This window comes from Salvelinus sp. IW2-2015, linkage group LG25 (assembly GCF_002910315.2).
Source record: "Salvelinus sp. IW2-2015 linkage group LG25, ASM291031v2, whole genome shotgun sequence".
Classification (NCBI taxonomy): Eukaryota; Metazoa; Chordata; class Actinopteri; order Salmoniformes; family Salmonidae; genus Salvelinus; species Salvelinus sp. IW2-2015.
The window spans coordinates 18,589,472-18,608,875 of record NC_036865.1 but is presented as its reverse complement, the minus strand read 5'-3'; the positions used below and the strand labels follow the sequence as shown (position 1 = coordinate 18,608,875).

At 40.4% G+C, this 19,404-nt stretch overlaps 1 protein-coding gene across 2 annotated transcripts in view; it reads right to left on the bottom strand.

Moving 5' to 3' along the window:
- LOC111952067 (glutamate receptor ionotropic, delta-1) overlaps positions 1–19,404 on the bottom strand; it is a 392,217-nt gene that overhangs the window by 41,404 nt on the left and 331,409 nt on the right. For both annotated transcript variants that reach the window (XM_070434970.1, XM_023970525.2), the window contains exons 6-8: positions 11,198–11,371; positions 8,823–8,984; positions 6,791–6,910 (exon numbers count right to left, since the gene is read on the bottom strand). In XM_070434970.1, coding sequence (XP_070291071.1) covers positions 6,791–6,910; positions 8,823–8,984; positions 11,198–11,371 — 456 coding nt within the window. The remainder of the gene's footprint in view (positions 1–6,790; positions 6,911–8,822; positions 8,985–11,197; positions 11,372–19,404) is intronic.

The window sequence follows — 19,404 nt, the reverse complement described above, 5'->3', positions numbered from 1 at the left end:
CTCTCTACTATTATTCTGACATTTCACATTCTTACAATAAAGTGGTGATCCTAACTGACCTAAGACAGGGAATTTTTACTTGGATTAAATGTCAGGAATTTTGAAAAACTAAGTTCAAATGTATTTGGCTAAGGTGTATGTAAACTTCCGACTTCAACTGTATGCATCAGTGCTTATGCAAAGCATGGTGAGACTGTTACAATCAAAGTATACTTTGGGTAAACACATTTGTTTATACACGCCTACTGTGCAGTTTACAAATCAGGATCAATGTCAGTAATGTGGACTCTGTGAGGAAGCATTTGTCTGTCATTACCGACAATGTAAGCCTAAACATAAACCACAAACATATTTAAATCAATGTCAATACATTCAGGACAGAACACACTCTGTGACTGTACAAACGCTATGTCCAAATAGAAAATACAAACAAAGGGATAGTGATGATTTTATGTTACTTTATCTGAGTATGTTTCTTTATCCTTCAAATCTACATTCTAATGGATCAGCCTCAGACCTTCAGATTACGCTTCAGAACCGGGGACAATCATACTCATACTTTATATTTTATAACTGTAAAAAGAAAGTCTGCATCCTTCTCTGACTTTCAAAGACATGGTATTCATCTTGCTGAGCTCATATAGGTAATTCATCTGGTGTGTGGCTGGGACGCTGCTATCAATATTAGATTGTCTATTAAACTCCATTACAGTACAATGTTTGTTCTATAACATAAACACATATCAATGTACACCCTTCTAATGAAATTAAATAAGACTGGGCATGTTTTTTGGGTGTGTGAGAGAGTGGGAAGGGGTGTTGTATCAAGCTACCATGTTTTCATTAGGAATGTCATTCGTATTTTCATGAATAACAATCTAGTCTAACATATCTGTATTCATATGGTCCTCGTGTGTGTGTGTGAGTGTTAAATGTCACTGCTTTCTCCCTGCTTCACATGGGGCTATTTTCCCCATGAGTGGGCAGGTCCTCTGGGGACCACAGAGAACTCTCTCCAGGCCCTTTACTAAAGACTTCTACTACACAAAGCTCCGCATACAAAGGTCATACAAAAGAACACAACCATGTCCTTTGTGACATGCAGATAACACATAAAGGAGATAAGAACGCTACAAGATGTACTGTAATGTCTAAAACCTTTTTCAATAGATTTGTTTATTTGTAACACTTTACAATACATTGAGTGCACTTGCATGCCCGCATGTGTCTTAGTGCAGAGATCAACACAAAATGACTAACTTTGATCTAGCATGATTTTTTCTCCATATAGGATTATATTTCAAGAGAAGCTCTGACGAAGGCCTTGAGGCCGATACGTAAAGATTAATGAAGAGCAGTGATACTAGCAAGAGTAGTGTGCGGGTTTCTTATTTTTTCTCATCTTATTCAACTGTTACCATGCACCTGCAACGAAGGTTACTCAGATATGCGATTGCCTTTTGAATTAAGAAAAGTAGAGAAACACAAATGAATAAATTACTAACGATTTTGTAATGTTCTTCTTCTTGGAAAGGAAATGTTGCTGTGACGACTATAGTTTATGACAGCTATTGACACTGATATGGTAACTGCAGGCTTATCTAGTTTATAACTATCCATAACAGAACTCCACAACACTGAACTATGCAAAGGATGTCAAAACACCTTACACTCAAAACTACATAATGATCTTCAGCATCAGTTCCAAGTTTGCAAGGGAATATACTGTTCATTTTCACAGTCCCCTCCAAAAGGCCTCATTAAAACAGTTTGCCTTGTTTGAGCTATTTCCACCATCAGCACCAAAAGCCTGATGTTTACATATCGACATCCCCATCACACCACCAAGATCCTAATTTACCACAAAATTCTTACTCCCTCGTAGTCTGCCATGCAGTGTGTGTGTGCGTAGAGAGGTCTTAGTGAATCTTTTTAGTCCCATGGTTACCTGTGTGTCCCTTAACTGGGATAAAACGATGGGGCGGGGTCTGAAGCTTTACCCCACCCCCCCTGGAATATATGATAAACAATCTTAGCATTGAAAATTACAGTTTAAAGAGCTCCAAAGCAGAGACAGGCAGATGTGGCGCCTGTCTGTCATTCTAGCCTCCCACGAGCCTCCACTACGCTATCTCTGCGTTAGATGGTAATAGAGAATAAGAGAGGGAAGGAATGCGAGAGAGAGAAAGAGAGGGTGGTAAAGAGAGATTACCTCTCGACTTCCCTGCGAAGATTACATCGCTCAGAGAAGAGCCAATGAGGGTCATGGCATATGGCTAGGATGGAAGTCCTATGTTACCTAAGGGACTTCTTTCTCTTACACTCACTCTCTCTTTTCATCTGTTTTTCTTCCTGTCTATTTCTATCTGTGTACGATATGTATTCAGGAGGAATAACAGACAAATGAATAGCTTTTTAAATGAGAAACATGAGTAGGAACTCATTAACTAAATCTGCTGACTGAATACAAGTTGAAATTAGAAACTAGACCCACAACATACATCGCTTAGCAGCACTGAGCAATAGCTAGAGGAAACTAAGTGTACATATAGCAAATAGGAAATAGTATTTCACTCTTCATTTGGTTCAGACCCCAATAGTCGCTTCAACTGAGAGGCATCAGGTCATTGAAACAATGGATTGAATGCAGATAAATGATGATGTAGGAGAGGTAACCGAGAGGACCAGAAAAGTAACATGATAATGTCCTTAGATCCTACTCGACATTATTTCAAAAGATAATTTTCCAAAGTGAGACTATGTTGTTTGTGATGTCCGACGTGAGAAATCTGAATCAATCCCACACTCACCACCAGGGGCCTCTTTACCAATATTGTGTAGAAACTATTTTAAAATACTACTTGTGAATGGAATTTAGAATTTTGTATCAAACATTCCTGTGAGCGTCACACCCACACCAGTAAGAGATAACCATTGATAAATACCTATTGCTCTCAGCCTTGGTGCTCTGTGCGCGACCTTGGCTATTTGCATTTCAAAACACCCCTAATTAATCATTTATGGTATAAATCCTCCCTTTAAACCACGTGGGGAATATACAACTACATACGATGAAATACAAAGTCGCAAACAAAAAAAGGCAGATTTTGCTGTTCTGCAGAATGAACGAATCGTGCGTACCACCTGGCCACACACACATTCAACAGCGTCATTTGCAATCTTTTGCGCATCACATAACCTATCTCCTGCACATTAAGAGTGGCCTGTTCTGTTGAACTCGTTTTGGAATGGTGCTCTTATGGTGATGTTGGTGTCGTCTATTGCTCCGTTCATATTTGGGAACCCATGGATGGCAAAGAAACTCCTCTTCAACCTGTTGTGCGATGGTGTATGGAAATTGTCATTTACAGTTCCTTTTGCTGATGATTGCATCCAAAACATTGGCTAATCGAGGGCTGTGAGATGCCGATCGGCAAACTCCCGCTAAAAAGTGCCCGTTGCAAAAAACCTGAGGGTGGAGATCACTTAGATGTGCACCGGAATAGCATGTGTTTGCCTTTTTAAAGTAGGTCTTAAACCCTCGCAAAAATCCTATAAGATTGGTTTTGGGAAACGATATCTGATGAGCCAATCTATACTTTCTGCAAAAAAAGTCTCACCTGTCTCTAAAAACCCTCTCTCTGTGAAATGCAGAGTGTGCCAAATCTTCCAACAGAGCAAGATCAGGCTCTCATTCGATTTCCCATTATCTCTGGCTTTTATAGTGGTTTCACTTTCACATGTGCCTCTAATTGAACAAATACTGTACTTTATATGGATTATTATTGTAAGAAATACACTGATGTGGTCAAATGATATGACTGTCAAGGTATGTTGCATGAATTCACAATGGAAATACAATGAAATATTATTTAATTATTACTCTACAATTTCAGGCATTTTCAATATATACAGTGCATTTGAAAAGTATTCAGACTTTTTCCACATTTTGTTATGTTACAGCCTTATTCTAAAATGTATTAAATTGTTTTTTTCCCCTCATAAATCTACACACAATACCACATAATAACAAAGCAAAAACAGTTTTTTAGACATTTTTGCAAATGTATTAAAAATACAAAACTGAAATATCACATTTACATAAGTATTCAGACCCTTTACGCAGTACTTTGTTGAAGCACCTTTGGCAGCGATTACAGCCTCGAGTCTTCTTGGGTATGATGCTACAAGCTTGGCACACCTGTATGTTGGGAGTTTCTCCCATTCTTCTCTGCAGATCCTCTCAAGCTCTGTCAGGTTGGATGGGTGTCGCTGCACAGCTATTTTCAGCTATTTTGTTTGATCGGGTTCAAGTCCGTGTGTCTTTCTATATCATGTCCAATCAATTGGATTTACTACAGGTGGACCCCAATCAAGTTGTAGAAACATCTCACGGATGGTCAATGGAAACAGGATACACCTAAGTTAAATTTCGAGTCTCATAGCAAAGGGACTGAATACTTACGTAAATAAGGTATTTCTGTTTTTTAATTTTTTATTTGCAAACATTTCTAAAAACTTGTTTTCACTTTGTCATTATGGGTTATTGTATTTGATCCATTTTAGAATAAGACAGTAACGAAACAACATTTGGAAAAAGGCAAGGGGTCTGAATACTTTCCGAATCCACTGTATTTACCCCATCCTACGCTTGACAGGCCATTCCCTTATTCCACCACTTTGCACTGTGCGTGCGTATGGTCATGGCTGTGCATGCATTTACGCACACTCTCAAGCAAACGTTCATATTCATAAATCTCACACTTTGCATGGAAATTATCCCACGCATGTTTTACGCACAAATTATTGCCTACGCATGATTGACAAATGAGGCCCCAGGAACATATGAACAGGCCATTAAAGGGGAAAGTGGAGAGCTACTTGTGTTTGTGTCTATTGTCCCCAGTAAATGGTCATGCTGCTAGAGGAAGGCAGACAGGAATACTGATAATGAACAACAACACTGAATGCATCTGGCATGCCATTAGCTGACCCACCCGTGCCCTGCCTCTAATGATTTCAAGAAACCAGTGTTCCAGTGTTTGTGTGTTCTCTGCATGCTGTCTCTTATGTGTCTGCACCTGTTTTTCAGCACAGGTAGTGTCCTCATCTGACCTTGTGTGTAGTATGCATGTTACAATAATAATAATAATTGATTACATTTGCAAAGCGCATTTCATTATACAGAATAATCTCAAAGTGCATAAAATAGAAATATACATATATATTTTTTACCTATACTGTGTGTGTGAGCGTGAGCGTGAGCGTGAGCGTGAGTGTGTGTGATTTCCGCATTTGCTAATGGCCATATTATGATGAATTGGCTTCATAACTCCAGTTAGGTAGTCTAGTGATTAAATCTTCATTACAGCGCCCAGTCTCTCCCTGCTCCACATAGATTGCCAGTAAACTAATTTCCTCTTTATTCTGCAGTAATTTTGTGACTGAACCAACAGCAAACAACTCTCACAGTACACACAAACAAAGCATACAATTTTCTGGTTAGGGTTAGTTCGTTTTCGCACACCGTCCCATCGTTTAATCCCAGTTAAGAGACACAAAGGTAACCATGGGATTGAAAAATATATTCAGAAAGAGCTCCCCACACACACACACACACACACACACACGCACACGCACACACACACACACCAAAATACATTCCTTGATGTTTGGTCTCCAAATTAATGTTGTTAATTTCCTCTTGTGGCTCTTCCAATTGAGATACTGACCCACTAATGAGTATCAGAAGTAAGTCTGTGATAGCTACTGAACCACTGTACTCCACTGTATCTGCAGAACATAGTATGTATCTCTTTAAGCTGGTATAGTTGTCTTGGTCTCAGCTCCACTCTATTGCCTGATAGAGATCTCCAGTAGAGGGCACTCTTCCTCCTGACACTTGACAACTACATTCATACCCCTTGTCTTCTTCCACACTTCCACATCAGGCTGAATTCAAAATTCTACTGAAAATGAAATATCTCATTTACATAAGTACTCACAACCCTGAGTCAATACTTTGTAGAAGCACCGTTGGTAGTGATTACAGCTGTGAGTCTTTCTGGGTAAGTCTCACCTGGATGTTGCCCATTATTCTTTTCTAAATTATTCAAGCTCTGTCAAATTGGTTGTTGATCATTGCTTGACAGTCATTTTCAGGTCTTTCCATAGATTTTATAGCAGATTTAAGTCAAAACTGTAACTCAGGAACATTCACTGTCTTCTTGGAATCTGTGTTTGAAATTCACTGCTCGACTGAGGGACCTTACAGGTAATTGTATGGGTGGGGTACATAGATGAGGTAGTCATTCAAAAATCATGTTAAACAATATTATTGCACACAGAGTGAGTCCATGCAACTTATTATGTGACTTGTTAAGCAATTTTTACTCCTGAACTTATTTAGGCTTGCCATAACTAAGGGGTTGAATACTTATTGACTCAAGACATTTCAACTTTTCATTTATAATTCATTTGAAAAACATAATTCCACTTTGCCATTATGGTGTATTGTGTATATGCCAGTGACCAACAATCTTAATTTAATACATTTTTAATTCCGGCTATAACACAACAAAATGTGTAAAAAGTCAAGCGGTGTGAAAACTTTCTGAAGGCACTGTATGTGCTGACAGGTATGTTATGGAACCCCACTGAAAGCAGACACGGCCCAATACAGAGTTTGATTGCGTATTTTCTTTCATGACCCGAAACAAAACGTATCAATATGACAAACAAACTGCGAGTGAAACAGGATGTCCATTTGCGTTGTTCAATATTGACTCACCCGTTTGACATCTTTACCAAACGTCTCACTGTAGCTGGTCCCCAGGATCTCAAACTGGACGTGGGAGTTGGAACCTCCTGCACGGAAGTCCATCATTCCTGTGAGCCCGGTGATCCGTCTCTATGGCAACAGCATAATAACAAGGATATTTTAAGTGGTCTCTAATCAATCAATCAAAAATCAAATGTACTGTATTTTATAAAGCCCTTTTTGCATCAGAAATTGTCACAAAGTGCTTTACAGATATCCAGCCTAAAATCCCATAGAGCAAGCAATGCCTCCCTAGAAGGCAGGAACCTAGGAAAGTTCAATGTTTTAATATGCTTTGAGTGGTCTATAACATGTTCAGCAATCATCTAAGTTGATTGCTGAACATTTCTGTGAAGTACACGACAACATAACCTATGCATTAGTACCAGTGGATCAAGAACCATCCAAATGAGGTGGTTTGGCCAGGATACTTTATACACTCATACTGAACGGCCTATAATATAGCTACTACTAGCTGGACCAAGGTTACCAGCTCAATCCCCATACATAACATTAAGAACCTGATTGTAAGTCAATGATAAGAACATGTGCTGATAAGGACATCTCCTGTAATAAAAGGGGTGCAAAATGACGTGCGTTTGATGATGTGCAAAGTAAGTGCAAATGGCTCAGTTGGTAAAGATGATCGAGGACTATATGACAAGGAGGGCCGAGCACGCCCCCATTCTCATCGACAGGGCTGTAGTGGAGCAGATTGAGAGCTTCCAGTTCCTTGGTGTCCACATCAACAACAAACTAGAATGGTCCAAACACACCAAGACAGTCGTGAAGAGGGCATGACAAAGCCTATTCCCCCTCAGGAGACTGAAAATATTTGGCATGTGTCCTCAGATCCTCAAAAGGTTATACAGCTGCACCATCGAGAGCATCCTGACTGTTTGCATCACCGCCTGGTATGGCAACTGCTCGACCTCCGACCGCAAGGCACTACAGAGGTAGTGCGAACGGCCCAGTACATCACTGGGGCCAAGCTTCCTGCCATCCAGGACCTCTATACCAGGCGTTGTCAGAGGAAGTCCCTAAAAATTGCGAAAGACTCCAGCCACCCTAGTCATAGACTGTTCTCTCTGCTACCGCACAGCAAGCGGAACCGGAGTGCCAAGTCTAGGAACAAAATGCTTCTTAACAGCTTCTATGCCCAAGCCATAAGACTTCTGAACAGCTAATTAATCAAATGGCTACCTGGACTATTTGTATTGACCACCCCCCTGCCCTTTTTTTTACGATGCTGCTACTCACTGTTTACCATCTATGCATAGTCACTTTACCCCTACCTACATGTACATATTACCTCAATTACCTCAACTAGCCTGTACCCCCGCACATTGACTCTGTACCGGTACTCCCAGTATATAACTTAATTATTGTTATTTTATTGTTGCTATTTTATTTTTTACTTTAGTTTATTCAGTAAATATTTTTCTAAACTTTTATTTTTCTTAAAACTGCAGTGTTGGTTAAGGGCTTTAAGTAAGCATTTCACAGTAAGGTCTACACCTGTTCTATTAGGTGCATGTGACAAATAACATTTGATTTGATTTGATGGTGCTTGGGTGCCAGGGTGGTGGGTTCAATTCCCATGGGGGACCAGTACATAAAGGTACAAACAAATGAATGTCCTCACTACTGTAAGTCGCTCTGGATAAGAGCGTCTGCTAAATGACTAAATTGGAAGTGAGTGGTTGAGTGAAATTGTGATTAGTCATCATGACTTCAAAAGAGAACCAGTATTATTACAATAAGTGGTTCACTTTTTTACATTTTCATGAAAACACTTTTGTTCATTTATAAATTATTAATTTTATGAAGTGTTAAATCACAGCCTCTAAATTGATGTAATCAAGTACATTTTGTTCCAATATTTTATTAATTTGGATAAACACAAAAGACGGAATCATTCTCCTTGTATATCTGTTTTCAAAGAGCTTAGATCCATTTCTATGTAATATGACTTAGTCTGCAATGTCGTGTGGTGCCCTACCTTCTGGATGGTGTCCAGCATAGACCAGCCTCCATTCCAAGGCTTGGTGGACTTCCTCATGCAGTTCAGACTGGCCATGCTATGCCACTTCCTGTCCTCCAGCTTACTGTAGAAGGCGTTGGCCAACATCAGCACACTGTCATACAGGTACAAGCTGGAGACCTGGGGAGAAACAACACATCAAAATATATTCTATGAAAGGTGTTGAGCAGAATCAGCAGTGGCTACTATTATCCTAGTTATAACTATTATCCTAGTTTGAGACCTTGCAGGGAAAAACTCCCAAAACGAGATACTCAAAAGTACTTGTTGAACCGTGTAAAGGTTAACAAGACCAACATAAAAGTGGCTCCTCTCTGCCACTGCACCTGTGAGGTTTTGGGGAAATTAAGTTCTCAGTAGGGAATATACACTTTTCCCAGCATGGCCACAGAATGAAAGGGAGAGACAGACCCATGGTGCTATCCACCTGGGGAGCAGAACACACTCGGCCTGACACTGCAACAACAGCTTTTATGTTACAGACAAGAGATATGAAAGACCACCTCAAGTTATTTTATGATAGAAAAATACATGTCTGTTGAAATGCCACAGAGCATTTGTGGTCCAGCTTTTCTAACTTGTCTGTAGGAAATTGTGATTGTGATTTATTGAAGGAACACTGGACAAAGACGAGCCCAAACACATTCCCTGGAATTTTCAGTTGGTATACAAATAGGCGCAATGGATGCCTGAATCCACAGCATGCTTTCATTATGAGGGACACCAACAATGGCATGTATGAATGGCAGGGTACACCAGTAACAACATGAGAGATATTTGCTGAATGCCACCATTCCTCAGGCACCCCAGTCACAGACTGTTCTCTCTACTACTGCATGGCAAGCGGTACCGGAGCGCCAAATCTAGGACCAAAACGCTTCTCAACAGCTTTTACCCCCAATCCACAAGACTCCTGAACAGGTTTTCAAATGGCTACCCGGACTATTTGCATTGTGTCCCCAGCCCCCCCAATCCCTCTTTTAGGCTGCTGCTACTCTCTGTTTATCATATATGCATAGTCACTTCAACTAGACATTCATGTACATACTACCTCAATTAGCCCGACCAACCGGTGCCCCCACACATTGGCTACCCGGACTATCTGCATAGTGTCCTGCCACTCACCACCTGTCGACCACTCTTTTACGCTAATGCTACTCTCTGTTTATCATATATGCATAGTCACTTTAACCATACCGACATGTACATATTCAATCAGCCCGACTAACCGGTGCCTGTATATAGCCTCGCTACTGTTATGGCCTTGCTAACGTATATAGCCTCGCTACTGTTATTTTTCACTGTCTTTTTTACTTTTGTTTATCTATTGTTCACCTAATATCTTTTTTTTTTACTTCGAAATTGCACTGTTGGTTAGAGCCTGTAAGTAAGCATTTCACTGTTCCATTGTATTCGGCGCACGTGACAAATAAACTTTGATTTGATTTGAACTCTGCTCCTCTATCATTGTTCAACCTGTCATCAGGTCAATAAATGTAGTACTCTTGTCCTCATTACAGAGGATTTAATGGGACATTCAATCCAAATGATCATATTGGGTATAGAACAAACACACCTTCTGAGTTCAAATGAATGTGACAGTGGCAAATAAAGTTCACAAAATGGTCACAATTGTAAAAAGTTACAATATAGCTAATTCAATTGAAATTGCAATCTATATTTGTCCCCTCTGGCTCTGAAACGAAGGCTGCTCAAGCATAAACACGCTTACCATACCTAAAGGATTTGTTATCATTGAAGCTTTATGATGGTTTAATGCACCACTTGATGAATCCTAAGAAAGCAAGTCTGGTGTACTTTACATAATAATGATTTGACACCCGTGCATTTCTTCTCTGACAAATACTTTGGTCTTCAGTTCTCCTAGGAAATGCAACTGAGAACCATGTTTTTTTTGGTGTGGGGGGTGACCATCTGTCCTAAACAGTGTTCTACACTAGCTATGGAGCCTGCATAGTAAGTCACGGTCACTGCACACTAGATGGAATACAGAGAACATTTCTAAGACATTTCTAATGTTGGAAATCTGTGTGGCTGTGCAGCCCTGTGTAATCTAGTGATGGTGACAGACTGAGGGTTTAACATTGAAGGAAATGACACCGTGTTAGAATGATGACAACGTTCAATGTTGTGATGGCGCTGACGGGCAACTCGCTCTCGTCGCCCTTCAGTATTGTTTTGGTCATGGTCATGTTTCGTCAGTACGTGGGGTGATGTTGGGTGAATGACAAAGTACTCTGTGGAGTTCACTGATGGTGTGGATATATGGTGTGGCTGACGGTCATTAATAAAGTAATCTCAGTCACACTGACCTCCAGGGACTGCAGGTAGCCCTCCTGGGGGTCACAGAGCAGGGAGGAGATGCGGTGGTTGTTCCTCATGCACCGGATGTTGGTGTCTCTCCACAGAGGGAAGATCTGCCGTATGACGGTCATCCGGCCCAACGAACTGTGGACCAGCTCCATGATTTCTGTGTCACTCACCTCCTGCGGCAAAGAAGAGAGGATGGGGTGGGAGGGTTCATGGTCAAAACCATGAAAGAAAATCTAATAATTTACTAAAATGTTCACACTCTGTAGGAACTGGTCCAAAACGGCGTATTCACACATTCATTATAGGACTAGGTACATGGTAACCATAGTGTAGGTACATGGTAACCATAGTGTAGGTACATGGTAATCATAGTGTATGTACATGGTAACCATAGTGTAGGTACATGGTAACCATAGTGTAGGTACATGGTAACCATAGTGTAGGTACATGGTAACCATAGTGTAGGTACATGGTAACCATAGTGTAGGTACATGGTAACCATAGTGTAGGTACATGGTAACCATAGTGTAGGTACATGGTAACCATAGTGTAGGTATTGATTAAAAAGTGAATCTTGTTACCAGTTCGTGTAACAGTTGAGTATTAGTAGGATTAATCAATAGCCCAATCAATAAATGCAAGCAATAAACACTCTTTCCAATGTCAGGTTTTCAATTAGTTTTCAGCTGAATATGGATTGGGATCATCACTGTCTGATATCTCTCTGTTCCTCTGATCCAGGTATTCCCAAACTGGGGTAAAATGCTGTCAGGGGGGTGCCAAATAAAAATGTGATTCACATTTTCAAACAGTCCATTGATATTTTCCAATGGGGCTATACATTTGGGTAGCCTCGTTTCACTGCCAAAAATAAAATAAAATAATCTAGTGTTCAGCGAAATAACAACACAATGTCAAATACAGGTAGCCTAGTCAAATAATTAACATCCAATCACATTAACCTTTACTCTCTCGCGGGAATTCTACTAACGGTCCGCATGTAGCCAAACGTAGCTGCTGCTCATTCCGTTTGCTTGAAAATTGGTTTAAAAAAAGTAAGGCCCGCGTCCATGGAGACACATACCAGCTCTACTGGTAGTACTGCTACTACCAGCAGTACTACACCTGCACCTGTCGACGACACAAGTTGTTCTGCTTCCACGAGCACATCCAATGCTAGCATCAGTAATTCTACATTTGTTGTTAGCCCAGCTAGCACGGACACTGACAGTTGTGAATCTGATGCAGCCGAAGAGCTACTGGCCCCTTACCCGGGAAAGCACCAGACAACAGACAGGGACATTGGACCATCGAAGAGGTGCAAATATGATGAGAACTACATTGATTTGGGGTTCACTTATATTGGGAGTAGTGCCTTTCAAAAGTACTACCTCACAACTCGATGAAACCTTCACTCTTGAAAAATAAGACACGGGGGTTTTTGTAGCGAGAATTAAGACGACTTCCGAGTAGTAAGACATGTATAAAAGCAACAGATACCATTAATAAGAAGGGGCTAGAAGCGTCTTATATGGTGAGCTACCGAGTGGCTAGGACAGGCAAGCCCCATACTACTATGGGGGGTCAATTAAGGAAAACATCCTCTTCTGCAAACCACTGGAAACCAGGACAACAGGAGAGGATATTTTTTATGTACTGGACAGCTTTGTGACATCAAATGGACTTTGGTGGTCAAGATGTGTTGGTAGCTGTACTGATGGAGCAGGGAGACAGTGGAGTGGTAACGCGCGTGCAAGCAGTTGCTCCTGACACCACTTGGGTACACTGCAGCATCCACCGAGAGGCTCTTGCTGCCAAAGGAATAACTGACAGCTTGAAAGACATTTTGGACACTACAGTGAAAATGGTTAACTTCGTTAAAACAAGGCCCCTGAACTCTCGTGTATTTTCTGCACTATGCAATGATATGGGCCGCGACCATGTAACGCTTTTACAACATACAGAAGTGCGCTGGTTATCAAGGGGCAAAGTATTGACACGTTTTTTTTTTTTGAGAGACAAGCTTAAAGTTTTCTTTACTGACCATGATTTTCACTTGTCTGACAGTTTGCATAATGACGAGTTTCTCACACGACTGGCCTGCCTGGGTGATGTTTTTTCTTGTCTGAATGATCTGAATCTAGGATTACAGGGACTCTCTGCAACTATATTCAATGAGCGGGATCAAATTGAGGCTATGATTAAGAAAAGTTAGAGCTCTTCTCTGTCTGCATTAACAAGGACAAAACACAGGTCTTTCCATCATTGTATGATTTTTTTGTGTGCAAATGAACTAAAGCTTACGAACAATGTCAAATGTGATATAGCGAAGCACCTGAGTGAGTTGGGTGCACAATTACGCAGGTACTTTCCGGAAACGGATGACACAAACAACTGGATTTGTTATCCCTTTCATGCCCTGCCTCGAAATTGCAACAAGCGGTTCTGTGAAAATGGAATTTAATCAGAAGCCACTGCCAGATTTCTGGATTGGGCTGCGCTCAGAGTATCCTGCCTTGGAAAAATCACGCTGTTAAGAAACTGATGCTCTTTGCAACCATGTACCTATGTGAGAGTGGATTCTCAGCACTCACTAGCATGTAAACTAAATACAGGCACAGACTGTGTGTGGGAATGATTTAAGACTAAGACTCTCTCCAATACAACCCAACATTGCAGAGTTATGTGCATCCTTTCAAGCACACCCTTCTCATTAACCTGTGGTGAGTTATTCACAATTTTCAATTAACAAATAAAGTTTTATATCTAAGATGATTAAATAAAGCGCAAAATTATTGATTATTATTATATTATTATTTGTGCCGTCGTCCTATAAGAGCTCTTTATCACTTCCCACGAGCCGGGTTGTGACAAAAACTCACACTCATTCTTATGTTTAATAAATGTATTGTGTGTGTGTGTGGCAGGCTTACAATGATGGCAAAAAACAACATTTGAGAGTGCGRTGACCCTGGTGCTAMAGGGGGTACGCAGCTGGAGGTTGAATGTTTGAAGAGGTACGGGACTATAAAAAGTTTGGGAACCACTGCTTTGATCAATTGACAAATAAACAACAACAGTCCTTAAATTTCTTAGAATCCCAAAGCATACACCAAACAGCTGTGGGTATGAAGGAAACTCCCAAGTCGTGTATGCAGACAGGGGTGAGACGGGGGTGATACAGTTATGGGTGAGAGGAATGAGTACAGGGCCAGACAGGGGATGACCTATGAAGGGTCAGATCAATAGTAATGAGAGCCAGAGCAGGACAGCAGTCAATGATGTGCCACTCAACCAGCACTGGGGTCAAACACCACACTAATGATGCAACTGACAGTTCAAACGTATTTGTGCTTCTCCGTCTCTCTCTCTCTCTCTCTCTCTCGATCTGTCCAAGTCAAATTTTTCTCTCTCAGACATTCTATCTCCAAGCCTCTGTTTCCCGTTAGCTGTCTCTCTTTCTCCCTTTTTTATTTTGAACTTTGTGTCGATTTATCTCACTCTCCTTGGCCTTTTGTTCTTTCTATCTCACCATCCAAGCTCATTCATTCCTTCGAGAAATGCATAACTGTTATGCAACAAGCATACAACCTCATCAATAATTTACTAGGTGTGTACTTTACTGCTTTTAGAAAGATGTACATGTATTTTTATACAGCACAAACACACTACACTATGAGTCTTCTTGCAACTATAGGGGGTGCTGTTCCGCATTAGCATATTTGTGTCTCCAAATTAAACTGCCTCGTGCTAAATTCTTGATCGTACAATATGCATATTATTGTTATTATTGGATAGAAAACACCTTCTAGTTTCTATAGAAGTTGGAATTTTGTCTCTGAGTGGTACAGAACAATTTCTACAGCACTTTTCATGACAGGGTTCAGATTTCAGAAATTTTTACCTCTGATCTGGGGTCTGTTTATAAGGCGACAGTGAATGCTATGAAGAAACCGACACTGCCTACGTCTTCCTCTGGGTGTCTGTACGTCATCACGTTTTCAATGAAATCGATGGGACGTTCACAGCCATTACAAAAGACCAAAATGTACAGAGACCTCCCTTTCTCAACGTGCGCCTGAAGCGTCAAGGCCATCGGACCTGCCTCGTTCCAAATCGTTTTCTAACCAGCAATATTTCTCCGGTCATGTTTTCAGTCGTTATAGTTGTTAAAAACATCATAATGTAGTTAATTTGAGCCGTTTTATATCAATTTATATCCGTTTAGTGCGATTTTGAGGAATTTCTTTGTTGTGCGCTCTGAAAGTTTGGACACGTTTTAGGGTGTCGGTCGTTGGTGGTGGACATTTCGAAGGACAGAGGACATCTATCGACCAAAAGACGTTTATAACATAGAAAGGATACATTGCCCAAGAATCTGATGGAAGAACAGCTCAAAGTAAGCAATATTTAATATGATAAATCGTGTTTCTGTCGAAATATTTTAAACGCATATTTCGCCATTTTGTTTGGTATAGCTTCACTTGGCCAACCCTGTATTGAAAAGTAAGGATAATTTTAAAAATGTAAATCAGCGGTTGCATTAAGAACTAATTTGTCTTTCGATTGCTGTCAACCCTGTATTTTTTAGTCAAGTATATGATTAGCTTTCAATTAAACTAGATCACTCTGATAGATGACGTCAGACATATTGAGGCTTGATTTCCTAGTATTTTTATTGTGTAACCACGGTTTTGTATGGCTAAATATGCACCTTTTCGAACAAACTGTATATGTATATTGTAAAATGATGTTACAGGAGTGTCATCGGAAGAATTCTGAGAAGGTTAGTGAAAAAATTAATATATTTTGGCGGTGATTACGTTATAGCTGTCTCTTATACACATCTAGATGTGTATAAGAGACAGGTCATACACGTTGCTCTATCTAGTAATTCTAGTCGATTTGTGATGGTGGGTGCAATTGTAAACTGTGATTTCTACCTGAAATATGCACTTTTTTCTAACAAAAACTATCCTATACCATGAATATGTTATCAGACTGTCATCTGAAGAGGTTTTTTCTTGGTTAGTGGATATCAATATCTTAGTTGAGCCGAATTGGTGATAGCACCTGAAGGAGTAAGAAACTGATGGAGTTAGAATAGTGGTGTATTTTGCTAACGTGTTTAGCTAATAGATTTACATATTTTGTCTTCCCTGTAAAACATTTTAAAAATCTGAAATGGTGGCTTTATTCACAAGATCTGTATCTTTCATCTGGTGTCTTGGACTTGTGATTTAATGATATTTAGATGCTACTATCTACTTMTGAAGCTATGCTAGCTATGCTAATTAGTGTGTGGGGGGGGTGGGGGGTGCTCCCGGACCCGGGGTAGAGGCTCGTGAAAGGTTAAGTGTTTAAGATTCCTCTTGACAGCCAGTCAACTGTAAATAATGGCTATTCACGAGGTGCTGTGTTGCATTAATCGGGTGGAATATGCCGCAGGATCCATGGCGGTATGACTTCACGTTCAGGGTCGTCCTTCCTGTCCTGACCTGTCAGAACGTTCCACCACCACCACAGGTTACCTCTGTGACATCACTTGACACTGCAGTGACCTTGATGAAGCCATTTTACTAACAAGACAAAAATGACCATAGATTAGGAGTTTTAAATAAAAGCATGGATCATTAAAGGGGCACTCAGAGTTGTCCATTTTTGAACTTATTAATGATATGTACCCATTAATTATTGAAGAATATAAATTATAAATGCCTCATGAGCTTAGTCCAAGTGTTGTACCCCATTAGAACCAAACTATTGTTTGTTTACATTTACTTTGTTTAGAAATATTAGCGTAAAACAAGCTTATGAGCTCAGTTCAACTGTTGTAAAACTGCTTGCAAACAAGGTTTGTAAACAAAGTAAATGTAAACACACACTATATAGCCTCAAAACATGGTTACAACTCTAATTTTTATATCATGGATGGTCAGTCCTTGCATCAATAGCTCTGTCTATGAATTTATGAGCGGTTACATTTTTCCAGCCCCATCCCTCAGCTTTTTACCGAAACAAGTGCGGGGAAACGCTTTGTTATTGTTTCCACTGCTGATCGCCGCTTTAAGCTTCAAATGGCAAGGTCTTAGTATTTTAATGGGGTGGGAGGAAGTTTGGGTATGCAAGGAAAGAACATTGGTGGGTTACCCTTTGAGTTTGTTGATTTCGTATGGCACCACTCTAACACAATGTGACGAACATCCACTATTGTGTTACTCTGTAATACAATTTCAATACAGGTCAAAACCGTCATTAGAGAGCTAATACATAGCAGAATGGATGAATGTGAGAGATCAGCTGTTTATGCATTCAGTGTGGACATACACTTTGAGGGGAAAACAATAGCAAAATTCAGATGACCCAGTTAAGGTAAATTGACCTAGTCAAGACAGGAAACCCAAAATTCAACAGAGGGTAGTTTCAATGACACACATCATCTAAATACATTAATCAAATCAAGCCTGGCTGACAGCTAAATTATCCTCAATACGCCGCTCAATCATGTTATTAATCTTTCAAGATATATAAATAAAGAAATCCTGGTAATCACCCTGGAGATTTAATTAGGAGTTAAGGTGCTTTTTGTTCTTCAGCTTTAGACATGTATGCTGAGTAGCTCAGAGACTAGTGGAAGGACTGGGAGGGGAACTCTGGGATGTACTCTTACCTAGCCAGGATGAACCCTCAACCATAGCCACACTCCTCTCTCTCTCTCTCTCTCTCTCTCTCTCTCTCTCTCTCTCTCTCTCTATCTCTATCTCTCTCATCACCATATATAGTGCAGCTCCAAAGTAGTGGATAATTACAGTATGTGAGGGAGCATACATTACTATGGTTAACTAAAGTGCTTGTCTATTTCCGACTCAATGATTTATTACAGTTTTTTGTCTAACTATGTTAATGTAAAATACACATCCCTAATAAATAAAAAAATCCTGTCTTTGGATAGTAGAATGTGTTTTGTTTCTCTCTACTATGCGCACTGCTGTTTCACAGATAGTGTCAACATTATCCGTTTCCATCCCAACATTTGTCGGGCAGTTACCACGGACAATCAGTCATATCATCCCTGTCCTCCTTGACTCTGGCTGTCACGCCGCGTGACTCTAATCCATCACACACAGACTCAGGTGTCACCTCCTCTCTTTTTTGTGAAAAAAAAAACAAATCCTGTTTGACTGCGTCATCCATCCATCCAGACAGAACCACCAGAGAGTGTCAACCACCCTCCCCTGTGCCAACATCACACCCTGGTTTGGCTGATGATTTAGAGAGAAGGATGCCTTGTTACTTCCTCCCACATACATCAATCAATGATTTGTAACTGATCCTGTCCTGTGGTGAAGAAAGTGGAAGATTGACCAAACTTGGTATCAACAATTGCTGAAGAATAACGTGACAAACCATCTCTTTTACTCTGCACCATTCTTTTTATAATTCTCAGAACTTTTCAGTACATGTTCTTCTTTCTCTTTCTCCCTCTCTCCTCTCCATCCATTCTCTACTTCAGCTCTCCTATCATTGCCTTTCTCACCAGTTAAAGACCCAGTGCAGTCCAAATTTTATTTTCCTGTGTTTTATATCATATTGTACAACAGCTGATGAAACTAACACTGTAAAAGTATAAGTGTTATTTCCTGATAGTTGCTGGTTGAAAATACAATCTACACAGGACCTTCTAATCAGCAGGTTTGCTTGGGTTTCGGCTTTCCATGGTGACATAGACATGTGGTTAAATTGATTCGACCAATAACAAAGAGTTCCAAAACTCTCTGTCAATAACAGCTTGTTTTCAGTTTTCCCCTTCCCACTCAGAATACTCCCAGACAGTGCTAGCTAAATTCTTGCCTGAGAAATAGTATTTTGCTAAAAAGCCCATTTTAATTTAAATCCAATAGGGAAAGGGGGATACCTAGTCAGCTGACAAACTAAATGCAGTCAACTGAAATGTGTCTTCTGCATTTAACCCAACCCCTCTGAACAGAGCAGTGCGGTGGGCTGCCTTAACCGACATCAATGTCATTGGCGCCCGGGGAACAGCGGGTTAACTGCCTTGCTCAGTGGCAGAATGACAGATATTTACCTTGTCAGCTTGGGGATTTGATCCAGCAATCTTTCGGTTTCTGGCCCAATGCTCCTACCTGCCAGGCTACCTGCTGGTTTCTGGCCCAATGCTCCTACCCGCCAGGCTACCTGCCGCCCC